Source organism: Myotis daubentonii, chromosome 8 (genome assembly GCF_963259705.1).
Source record: "Myotis daubentonii chromosome 8, mMyoDau2.1, whole genome shotgun sequence".
NCBI classification, from domain to species: Eukaryota; Metazoa; Chordata; class Mammalia; order Chiroptera; family Vespertilionidae; genus Myotis; species Myotis daubentonii.
Genome location: NC_081847.1, coordinates 41,877,448 through 41,890,083, shown reverse-complemented (window position 1 = coordinate 41,890,083; position 12,636 = coordinate 41,877,448). Strand labels below are relative to the sequence as shown.

The 12,636-nt window shown below is 39.2% G+C and overlaps 1 protein-coding gene across 6 annotated transcripts in view; it reads right to left on the bottom strand.

Moving 5' to 3' along the window:
* WDR7 (WD repeat domain 7) overlaps positions 1-12,636 on the bottom strand; it is a 291,854-nt gene that overhangs the window by 46,005 nt on the left and 233,213 nt on the right. For all 6 annotated transcript variants that reach the window (XM_059706176.1, XM_059706178.1, XM_059706179.1 and 3 more), the window contains one exon: positions 6,731-6,830. In XM_059706176.1, the coding sequence (XP_059562159.1) occupies positions 6,731-6,830 (100 nt within the window). The remainder of the gene's footprint in view (positions 1-6,730; positions 6,831-12,636) is intronic.

Sequence of the window (12,636 nt, the reverse complement as noted above, 5' to 3'; positions counted from 1 at the left end):
GGGCCGTAGGCAGCTGGCCAGCTAGCTCTGCCCACGATTGGGGTAGGGGGGTGGCTAGGGGCCAGACCAGCCGGGGAGGGGCCGTGGGAGGTTGGGGGAGACGGATCAGGGCCCCAATTGGGCCAGCTGGCCGACGCAGTGCGTGTCACAGCAACCGGTCGTTCCGTCATTCCAGCCGCTTGACTTTGATATATATAGATTCACTCTGTAAAACATCCTGACTGATGCCCACCAAACAAGGAACGCCAGTGCTTTCGAGGCCCACCCGCTGCTGCTCCCACCAGCTGAGCATTGTGATCTGCAGTTAGCCACAATTTTATGGTGATATAAAATTTTAAATTAAGAATGGGAAGACAGCTTTACAAAGACACATACATACACACATTCCTGATATCAGGTGTTAGATAACTGCAAAAAACTGGGAAAAAGCATAAATATCTAGGATTATACTCTTATATTGCTTTATAAGTATCTTTAATTTCCCAATCTACTTAGAAAAGCAGAAGCTGTGGTTTAGAAGGTGTGGTTTAGAAAGAAAAATGTGGACTAATTATAGAAAGAAAAGGCCTTGGTCTCACATCAGGAGATGGAAAATAAGGTAATTTTAAAATACAATATTTAAGATATATATCATTTTCTATGATTCCACACTTGAGCAACATTTTTTATTAACTGAGCAACTTTTGGGGCTGATTGTGCCAGATCTGAGGGCTTTTATGATACCTCCCCCACTAACCATGAGTTCCATCCCAAGTTTTATTTGAGATAGGAACTACCAAATTTTGACAATATTCTCTTTTAATCACCATCAACATCTCTTTAGTTCCTTTCATGAACTACAGACTCCTGTCCTCAATATATGGGTTAGAGTACTTATGATTCATTTTTATCGAATGATTACTGTATGCCAGGCCTTGTTCTAAGTACCTTATATATCAAGAGTGGATATAAAGAATACAAGGCAGTGAATCCAGAATAAATTCGATGCACCATGACTCTCCCATGTAATATTTTCTAAATGTATGGACTAAATATATATGAAATATATGTACTTAGACATTTATACTTTCATTTTTTATGTGTTGGGGAAAAAAGAGAATGCTAGGAAGGAAACTGAATGACATTAAGAAATGTAGATAAAATGTGAATTTGGGAATCATAATAACTTTTAGTCCACCCAATGCTTTTGCAGGAATGTTGAAATGCTTGGAATAACTACTGTGTTGGTAAACAGTAAAATTCTCTGCCTCATGTAGTTCCAATTATAAAAAGAATCTAATTTTCTTTCTTGGTGTAAATACTACCATTCAAAGTATAACATTGATATAAGAAATACTCACTGAATGATGGGGTAAACAAACAGAAAAATCCTCCTCTACACTGTCAGTTAAAAATATTCTTTAAAATTTTTTAAACTTTCAGAATAAATGATGGTCTAATTTCAAGCATTGTTCTAGATAGGTTTCTCTTCCTAGAGATTCTTCTCTAAATAGCATTTCACTCTTAAAACGGGATGCTTGTTAGGTAATTCTTCAACGTGATGTCAGGAAGCCATTGTCTTCTCCAACCATTCATCTTATTAACCCCCCACCCCCACCCCCGACGCCGTATTTCTGGTTGCTGCTTCAGAATGTCACAGGCAGCACCTGCCAGAAAACCAGCTGCTGAAAAGAGCAGGAAGAAAATGCCTAAAATGTCACTGTCTGACTAAGTACTCTAGTCAATTCTCACTGCAATTTTTGCAATCACCGCCTAAGTGCCCTTGATGCCTGCCCGTTATAGAATTCTGCGCGTTGAAAACTGCGCCTGGAGCTTCAAAACTCTGCCTTAAAATAACATCAATCTTACTGTCCACCAGCTCCCGAAGGTCCAGCGCTCCTCCTAACTAGAAGTAAAAGCTTTGGTATTTTTAGAGAGAAGAACACATTGCTGTCCAAACTTCTATGAATATAGGTGTGTTTGCTGACATTTCTGTTGGGTCTTGAAAATTAGCTCTTCTGATATGTAGTAGCCTTAGAGTGCTTGCCAGAATCAAATGTATTACAGAAAATCACACTGGATTATTGTCATCAGAATGCTTTAAATCCCATGCTGAAAACATTTCCATATCTTGCTAAGCCCTCCTTTTCCTAAAAAATATTATTTATGGAAAATGCCAGCATTCAGTAATTTCTTCAATGCTTTGCCAACACTATGTAACTATATTCATAAAATCTATGTTACTGGCTTGGTATTTCCTAAGTCACAGACAAGAGGTGTTTCTACTTATCTATTGGAATCACTGTTTTTCACATAAGATTTGTGCAATTCTTATGTGAAATGCTAGTAAGTCTCACAAAATTTGCAGTTGAGGACAAATGGGATCGAGGGAAGAGGAGCTTAACAGGAAAACAATGAGGCCATCCTCCTCATGGTCCATATTCACTTTAAGGGGGTTGTGGTATTGCTTCTCATTAGTCTAGTTAGATGATTGGCAGGGCCTGAATATAACAATATGACTGAGCCAGTCAGGGAAGTCTTGTTGGCTGAAAAGTGAAGTGAGCCAGGCTGGACAGCGATGATAAATCGAGGTTTACACAGTGGTAAAATGGATTTGGACAGAGTTTGGGCTTGCTCTCACTTTAATACCCCTGATCAAGGAAGAAGCAGAGTAGAGGCCACTCAGGAGGCGAGGGGAAAGCAAGTGGATGCAGTGTCCAATGGCCTCCTTCTTTCCCCATGAAGGTGAGCTGAAGTTCAACGCATCCATCCGGCAGGGAGCAAGGAATCCCTGAGGCTACAGAAGCACCAACTTCAGGCCCATCGCTTTCTCTAGCATTCCAGAATACACCCCTGCTCTTTAAGGGATTATAGCTAGACCTTAGTGGCCACAGTTCTATACATACAATCAATCAATCTTGGCTTCTATTTTTTCCTCATAATCTGGCCTAGGGCAGGCCTGGCCACAGTCCGCTACAGAAATGTAGGTATATCTTTCATGACTCATAAGAAATAGGCCCTCTATGCTGTTTCTGAAAATATATCCCATCATCCCTTACAGAGAAACAATATTTTGATGAGGTGTTTCTGACCTACGAAAATATAACTATATCCAAATTACAAATATATCCTATATAATAAAAGCCTAATATGCAAATCAACCGAACGGCAGACTGGTGGAACAACTGGTCGCTATGATGTGCACTGACCACCGGGGGCAGACACTCAACGCAGGAGCTGCTCCTGGTGGTCAGTGTGCTCCCACAGGGGGAGCGCCGGTCAGCCAGAAACCGGGCTCACAGCTGATGAGCACAGCAATGGTGGGGGGAGCCTCTCCTGCCTCCGTGCCAGCAGCAGCACTAAGGAGCAGCAAGCCGAGCAGTAAGGGGCAGCGAGCAGGCAGGCAGTAAGGAGCGAGCAGTCCCAGACTGCAAGAGGGCACAGACCAGGCTGAGAGACACCCCCTCCACCCCCAGGGCACAAATCAAATTTCGTGCACTGGGCCACTAGTTTTGATATAATGATGGCACATTTTGTTTTTTTGTACAGGTTTTACTCCAAAGACTCGGGGTGTTTTATTTGATCAACATGTATTTTACTGTGCATTTACTATGCACCAGAAACTAGACAATATGAGGCTTTAAAAAATGAGTTTAATCTTTAAGGGACTTACTTAAAATTTTTAATAATAAAGTTCCTTTAATAATTTAACATGTAGGTAAGACATCAGCCACACTCTTCTTGTGCCTAGATTTACTGAAGTGAATCAGATGCCTCTGAGTGACACAGTGCAAACTTCATAAGGAAAATGAGTTCACATGAACTTGAGAGAAACTTACACAGAGCCAGCAGTTGTTTACTACACAGAATGCATTCAGAAAGGACTGGAAAATCAGTGAGACAGAAATCAAGTCTGCCAAACCAGAGGCAAATGTTGCTGGAGGGAGAACCTCCATTGCTGGTTTAACCAAAGTCACACCTGTAGCTCCAAGGGTTCCTAGAGCTTAATTAGTCTGCTTATCAAGAACATTGCCTACCAACAAAACTTAAGCACTACATAAGGAGTTATTTTTTTTTTTTTAATGAAGCAAAATTCAAGTCAGGTATAGTCTGAAATTGCTAGCAGTTGCCAAGTGGAAATTCAGTCAGCAGCACAGCAGAATTTTAACTATTGAACTGCATCAAAGTTTCTGATTTCCATAATCAGTAGAGATTCAACTTAGCACCACAGGCAAGAGCTGCCTTTAAGCAGGAAATCTACGCATGGCCCGAGGCAGTGCGGCCTCCCTTCCCCACAGTGCCCCTAACTAGGAGTGAGAACTCAAAGCCTTGAGAGTCCATAAACACCTGAGGCCTCAAGTTTTAGCTTTAAAATTCTCTAAAGTCACTGTTATTTAATTGCAATGTAATGTATTTCCAAGATCATTTAAATACTAGAGGCCCAGTGCACAAATTTCGTGCACTGTGGGGGGGGGGGAGAAGGGGGCAGTCCCTCAGCCCGGCCTGCACCCTCTCGCAGTCCAGGACCCCTTGCTCCACCCACCTGCTCACTGCTCCTTAGCGCTGCCACAGAGGTGGAGAGGCTCCTGCCACCGCCACTGTGCTCGCCAGCCGTGAGCCCAGCTTCTGGCTGAGCGGCGCTCCCACTGTGGGAGCACACTGACCACCAGGAGCAGCTCCTGCGTTGAGTGTCTGCCCCTGGTGGTCAGTGCACATCATAGCGACCAGTCATACTGGTCATTCCGCCATAACAGTCACTTAGGCTTTCATTATATAGATGATAATAGCCATAATTTACTGAATATTAGCTCCTGGGCAGGCCCTGTGCTAAGAATTTTACATCAATTATCTTATGTATTTCTCACAATAACATACACTGTTTCTATCCCTGTTTTAAGGGAGGGAGCTGCAGCTCAGAAGCTAAGGAACTTCCCCAAGTTTATAAAATTAACAAATGGTGAAGATGGAATGTGAACCACACAAGTTTCTAATTATTATTCTCCAATATATTATGCTATACTGTTGTAAATCACTTTTCAGTTAAATTAGTTCATCTACCTCCTCAATTATCTATGTCCAGGACCAGCAAACTTTTTCTGTAAAGGGCCATAGTAACTATGTTAGGCTGTGGGGACCATATGAGGTCTCTGTTGGTCACGGCAACTCAGTTCCGCCACTGGAGCGTGCCAGCAGCTCAGACAATCCTTACGGGAATCAGCGGGGATGTATTCCAGTAAAACTTTAGATACATCAACAGTTGCTCCTTTCATTCCTCTGGGCTCACAGGGCCTCACTTCTCCCTCTGCCAGTGGCAACCATGTCTTATCTGATAGCAAAGAGTCCTCTATGATTTCCACACTTTGATTTTAAAGAAACTTGTTCTATTTTTTTTTTCCTGCTCCTTGTAGATGTTTCTGGTTTATTTCTCTCAAGCCTCCTAGTAACGATAAACTCCAATTTTAAAGAACGATCTCTTTTAGGAGCAAATAATATAAACATGTAACTTAATTTTTAAGCATATATTCAGAGAGGTTTCACTGCTCAAAGTGAGAGCTCAAAGTAAAGAAATATGGTCACCAATGAGAACTTAATGCCTTAAAACACACAAACAGACTTGAATTATTACGTTAAGTACAGCCAATGGTACACAGTCTGTGCGCTCCCAGGAATGCACAATGCACACCCACACGGTAGAGACCCTGAGGAGGCCTGCAAAGAGGAACATTCAAATGGTTTCCTCCAAATGTGCCTGACCCCCAAAACTTCTACCCCCAACACCTGTTACCATCTGTGAGAACTATTTCACGGAAAGCCGCCAGAGGAGCTTTTGGAGAATTAATTAATAGCATATTAAATGTAAGAGACAGTTTAAAATTTTAGCCACGTCTTTATGAACTTCATATTTCTTCTGGAAATTCCTAGTACAGTTGACTATATCAATCTGATACAGTTCAATATAATTCCCAATATGGTGAATACATCCACATTGATAAATGCTACAGTGAAACATAACAAGTTATGACTTGGAACTATTTATCAATGAGCACTGTAAATTCACCACGATCACAGCAGAGCCTAGCCCTGGTTTTGCCATTAACTAAGAGTGTGACACTGGGATAGAGGTTTAATCTCAGAGCTTTGATTCGCTTATAGCTAAATTTGGGCTAGACTTGCCTTGTCTACCCAACTGGTCCATTTTGCGAATCAAGTGATCAAGATCAAAATCAAAACCAAGACTTTTCCATCAAGTATTATAAAACCATTAAAAGAGTTATAAAAGTATACAAAGCTATATCTTATTTCAATAGAACATCAGTTTTCTTTTTATAGAGCTACACTAAATGCTACTGTGACTTCTTTTTCCGAACTTCGCTAAATATCTCATTTTACCTAGTCAGAAAATTTTTATTTAGCTATTAACTATCATGATGTATCATCAAACGTTTTTCAGAAAACACATGGCAAAAACAGGCAATAAAATCAGAAAGCTTTGTTTAAAGAAGAAAAGATGTATCGCCCAGTGGTGTGTGAGCAGTGCCACCTCCTCTGGGCTCTGTTACAAACTCACCTGTGGCATAACAAAGGCAGCCCTTCATCCCACCGAGTGGAGACAGTAGGGCTCTATACTCTTTGAGTCCTTCATTAAACTATTGATTCCTTTAGTATTATCCATAATGGTGAAGTGCTAGTCTCTCACTCCCTTCAATAGCTTCCTCACTTTATGGAGAGGAAGCCACGGTGATTTATTTACCTGACATTTTCCAGTCCGGATGTCATACAGGGCCACTGAACCATTGCGAGCTCCCACTGCTATCCTGTGACTCCGCTCATAGTAGCTGACCATGTAGAACCTGAATTGAACATTTTCAAAACAACAACAAAACCAGGTTAGATGACCTGCATGTGGAAGTAGAGAGCAACACCTTTCAAAGGTTAAAGCCAGCTCTGATACATATTTTAAAATGTGTACATCTATAGTTAGTGTATTGAGACTTTTCAAAAATAGTTCATTTTAGTAATTCTTAAAGCAATTGAAAGAAAAATGATGGGGAATGACAGTAAGGTCTGCTAATAATTACTTTCAATGGAAAACAACTTCATAATAAGAAACACCCTTAAATTTTAAAATAAGAAATAAGTGACCCTTATTTGACGATACAAAAAAAAAAAAACAACAAATATGAAAACTCAGTTTTACTACTGTGACTATTATGCAAATATGTCTATTTGAACAGAAATGGAAAAAAAGAAAAGGATTATGTATTCAATCGAATTATATTCTCATGGCTTATTATAGTATTAAGGAGTGAAATATACTTTCTAGCAGCAGAACAATCACATAAAAGCTCCATAGATGTTATGCTTATGTTCACATCAATAATTTAGAATGAAATTAGGAAGTTATCCACCAGAAAAAAAGCTACCTGGCAAATTCCCTATTTTCCCCCCACATTTATCAGTTTATCTAAATGACAGTTGTGGCTACAGGTAGTATGAATAACCACACTGGGTGTGATTTGGCATTGTGTAAAAATGGGATGTCGGGAGGATGGTTGGAAGGTTATAAGAGGTTGATTTATTATTTATTTTTTTCTAGATTAAATTTCATGACTGGATTAAGTATTTCAATTCCAGATCTATGCTTTGTCCTAATGATTCCATGGCCATATGGCAAGAGCCTGGGAAGGTAAGAATAAAAACTATTAGAGGAGTAAATAAGGAATGATTTTATACCCCTAAGGAGTTTTGAATATACCTTCCCATTATCTAGCCCTGCTGTCTCAGTGTGAGAGTTGCCGGGTGGGTGAACAAGTGGCCCACCCTAGATATTTATGAGACTACTGCATCAAGTCTATTACACTCTCCTTGCCTTTTTTATCTTTGGTTTCATATTACAAGAAAACATCGGTAACTTTTCCGTTATTATTTTTAAAAACATGGGATGCGGAGGTAAAATGGATGATGGAAAAGAAATACCATCCTCTAATGTTTCTAGAGACTGATGTAGAGTAGAAAAGTGCTGGGGCATGGACTGCGTTTCTGAAATGCAATGGGGGAGGCTGAGAGACCGAGATAAGATGTTTGCAGGGGAGCATTTTGAAACCAGGGACATTTTGACAAAGCCATTTCAGCTTTATTAGACATTATGACATTCATACATATTTCATAAGCCTGGAAAACTATTAAGTTTTTAAACTTTTTTGTTTGTTACTTATTACTAAGAAGTGGGTTCAACAATAATTTTGTCTGAACCCTAACCCTCCCCGGCTGATGCGCCTCCTTCCTCTTCAGTGGAGGACGAATGCTGCATTTTCAGTCACGCAGAGGCACCGCGCTAGCATGCCCTGCGGGGTCTCGCTGGGCGCAGGCCTGGCACGTCCTCTTGTGTATGGTTTGAGGGAAGCAAGGGTACTGAGGCTCCTGACACATAAAGCCCCCCCCCCCCATTAAGTGGTTATTAAAACGTTAGTTTCTCAAAGCATCACTTCTACCTCAATGGAGAAGATAGGAATCAGCATTCTAAATCTAATGTTCTTATACTCAAAAATAAAAAGTGATTTAGTTTAAAAACAGTTGGTCTAGGTATTGGACTTCACTATATGCCTATATCTATACCTATATCCTATATCTAGATCTGCATCTATACACACGTAAGCACACACAATTTATGTCCTTAGAGTAACATGGAACAATTGTTTTAACAAATATTTATTCTGTACAACTTAATAGCCACAAGAAAATAAAACTTCCAGAGGTACTTTTCGAAAATCTGTTATTAAGCCTTGCGCAGATCTAATAGCTATATTGCCAAAATCCTTTCACAAAACATGAATACAATTACCCCTCCAAATAATCCTCTTTAAAACAACCACTGGTAAAATACATTTATGTTGACAAAACTTTACTTAGTTAAACTAGAATCTAAAAAAGTTTTTGTTACATTGACCATTTTCTGTGCTCTGATATCTACCGCTCACCCTTCTATGTCATCTGTAAACACCGTTATTTATGGGAGAAAAGAAATCAAATCTATTCTTGGTATCAAATCTTGAGTCTGCCTGAAAGGACCATATGTTACAGGTCTGCATTTTTTATTCTTTGCAATTTACCACTAGAGTAATACTTCTCAGCAGTACCTTAAAGAATTCTGAACAGGGAAGGTCTTCTGGCAAGTTTCTATGATTGGATTTGTTAAACTGTTTATTTCTTTAACAGTGTCTCTTAACAAAACAGAGTAAGTCCGTTTTACTTATGCAGTCACTTCACAAGTACCCACTCTGTGGTCTGGCTGCAGTGAGCCTGTCTCTGCCGAGGGTTCCAGAGCCCACCACACCCCTCGACTACTCTTCCCATTAGGGGGCTGTCAGGACCAAGGATGGTGAGATATGCATCACTTGTCTAACCCCCCAAGTTCTCAATGGATTGAAGAAGGGGATCCATTACAGTTTTTAAGACTATTCTAGTCTTGACCTGATCCTACAGGAGAGTCCTGAATTCCTCCAAAATTGGGGAGGGGTGTCCAGAGTAAGATTCATGTGTGCTGAGTCCTCTGGAAAAGGTATCTGTCTCCAGGTTGCTGCACTGGTAACATGTCACTTGGGCAGCATTTCTTAGGCAACAGCCTGGCAACAACAGTCTTTTGTTATATTCAAGTTAGAACAAAGGTTCTTCTGGACTCAGTCTACCACAAGGAAACTAAGTCAGAGAGAGCATTACCACTCATGCATATGAAAGAACAATAAAGTGGAATTGAGTAATGCTGCAAATATATATTTCTTGTTGGGGACCGGGTGGTCTTCATCCAGAAATTTTAAAGTCCTTGATCCCCACCTTTTCATTGTTGCCTGCGTGCACCGCTCAGAGATGCCACAGCCGCAATCAAGGAGGAACTCTGAAAAGGAGGAGGCTCTTTATTGAACACGTTCGTACATCCGCACCAGAACTCAGGCCTCTCTGCTGCGAACGCGTTTGACAGATCTGGAGAAATGCAGGTGGCTCTGGCGAAGGCATGAGCTCAAGGAGAGCTGTGCTAGTTTTGGGGTGTGAGCAGTAGAGGGTGTGGAATTATTTCCAAAAGTGCTCCATTCCAGTGGAAGGCACCAGTTCAAGAGGACAAAATGGAAAGATCTCTCGTTCTGGACAGTGAGGGACACTGGCGAAGGGCATTTGTGAGTCAGGACTTTCCACCCAGTGTTTTGCACACTTTAAATAGTCAATGGATATTTCCTGAATAACACTTGACTACCTAACAGGGTAATTACTTTCCTTCTTAAAAAAACAAACAAACAAACAAACAAACAAACAAACAAACAAAAAACTTGCGAGAGGCCCCTGTGTGTTTGTAGGAGATTGGAAACACTTCTTAGGCTAGACAGGGAGCAGCGTTTCTGCAAGGAAAAACACCGCGCATGTTGCGAGTGCATTGTATGAGAGCTGAAAAAACAGGTCTCCTGTTGCCTGGCTCTGCCACTCACTGTGTGACCTTGGACAAGTTCCTTAACTTGCATATGCCTCAGTTTCCTCATCTGAAAATGAGAACAATAGTAGCTATTTATGTTGCTGGGAGGATTAAATGAGCTAATACATGTAGAGTACTTAGAATAGTGCCTGGCACATACTAAGCACTTACTATGGTAAGTACATGTAAACTTTAGTAACTATCATAGTATCCTCATCACCATCATTGTCTTTTGTACCTCTGGATATATACGTACTATAGAAGGAATAAGTAGAATGTAGTTAATTGGCTATTTCCCTAGGGCAAATAAGTGCTAGCTGATAACATGCTAATAAATGAAGAAAATGAATGCCCCAAAATATTTTAAACTTGCTTATTTCTTAAATATTTGTGATTTGCATATATAACCTGGTAACAATTGCAAATTATTTTAGTTTTAGCTTAATGTTGCTAATGCAAACAAAATGGATTTTGGTTTGGAACTCTATATCATTTCAAAGAGTCTAAAAAATAAATATTCTTTCTGTTATACAGTGAAATGAAATACTCCTGGAAGCTTTGGAGTTTCATTTTTTTTTTTAATATGAAAAAGTTTAATATTGAAAGACAGCTATCTTTGGGGAATTTTTAGGAGTAGGAAAATGGTTTTAGTCGGGTTTCTACTCACATGAGTACAAGAATAACAACTAAAATTATTTATTATAAAAAAAGTATTCTACAAAATGGTAACTAACTTAAGAATTTTACTGGAAGTTAGGACAGAAGCTGTTTCACATCCCATTACTGTTATCACCACCTGGGATAAGAACAAACCGCAGGTTAGGAAAATTTTTTTAAGAAGTGAGCTCATGCACTGTTCTAATGTAGACAGTGTTCATTTCCTTACTGGATTCTAAGTGCCCATTTAGGGTGAACCGAGCTGATTCAGCTTTTCACTTAAAAAGCAGAATCAATCAGTCTGTCTACAGAATAACAAAGTTTAAGAAAAGATAAACTATCTCTGGCCCTGCCCGCTGTGGCTCAGTTGTTTGAGCATCCTCCCATGCACCAAAGGTTGCCGGTTCCATTCCCAGTCAGAGCACATGCCCAGATTGTGGGTTCGATCTCTGGTTGCGGTGCGTAAGGGAAGCAATGAATCAATGTTTCTCTTTCTCTGTCTTCCTTCCTCTCTCTTTCTAAAGTGAATAAAATATATTTTTTAAAAATTATCTCTGAAAATACAGACTTTTAACTCTCCTGTTTAGACTAATTTTTTTCCATTCAGTTCAAAAGTTTAAATATTTATTTTATCTTGAATTTTTTGTATTTTATTTGAAGCTTTACTGTTTCCAGAATGATTACTTTTTATTATTTTTTCATTTGAATTATTCTACTGTATATTTATTATCAAAGGAATATATACACTCATTGTTAAAGAGAAACCCAGACAATATAGAAAGATGAACACTTAAGAAAGTAACTCTTTACTACTAATCCCCTCCACTACCCCTGATAACCATGAGAAACACTTTGAGATATTTCTTACCAGATTTTTTTCCTCTTTGTATGTATACATGTACATGCATAAATGATTTAACTTTCTCTTCTAAAACTTTGCTAGTTTCTCTTTAAATTTCTCTCTACAGTCAGTAGAAATAGATTAACATCAATCTTTTTACAGTTCTAGTATCTCTTAATGTAACCAACTATGGGTAAGCAATAATTATTTTTACTCACACAAGTAAATAAAAGGGCTTTAATGTGAAGTACATTTTCTTTGTAAAATTATATTAAGAAGTTCCCAACAAAGGTCAATGGAGAAATAATCCATTAAGTCCAGCAAGCCATATAAAACACTTTATAGTTCAAGGTCACTACCACTGAAATTCAGTAGATTTCCCATTTTCCCACCGAAAATTCACTGATTTATCCATTTATAGTACATTAGAGAAATTTATATCCTAAGTCCTTTAAGTTCCTCCTTACTACTACTACTACTATTACTACTACTACTGTACTGTTTTATTTTTTCTACTAAGAAGCCCAAGTACTTGAGCCATTAAATATATGGCTTAGGTCTATGCATAGATTATTTGAGAATTTCTTCATTCTTGGCAGTGAAATATGCAGTGTAACACATTATAATTTTTGCAAAGCCATCCTTGATTCAACTGTCAGATTCACAATTGCATTTAATATAGTATTTCATTCAATAACAG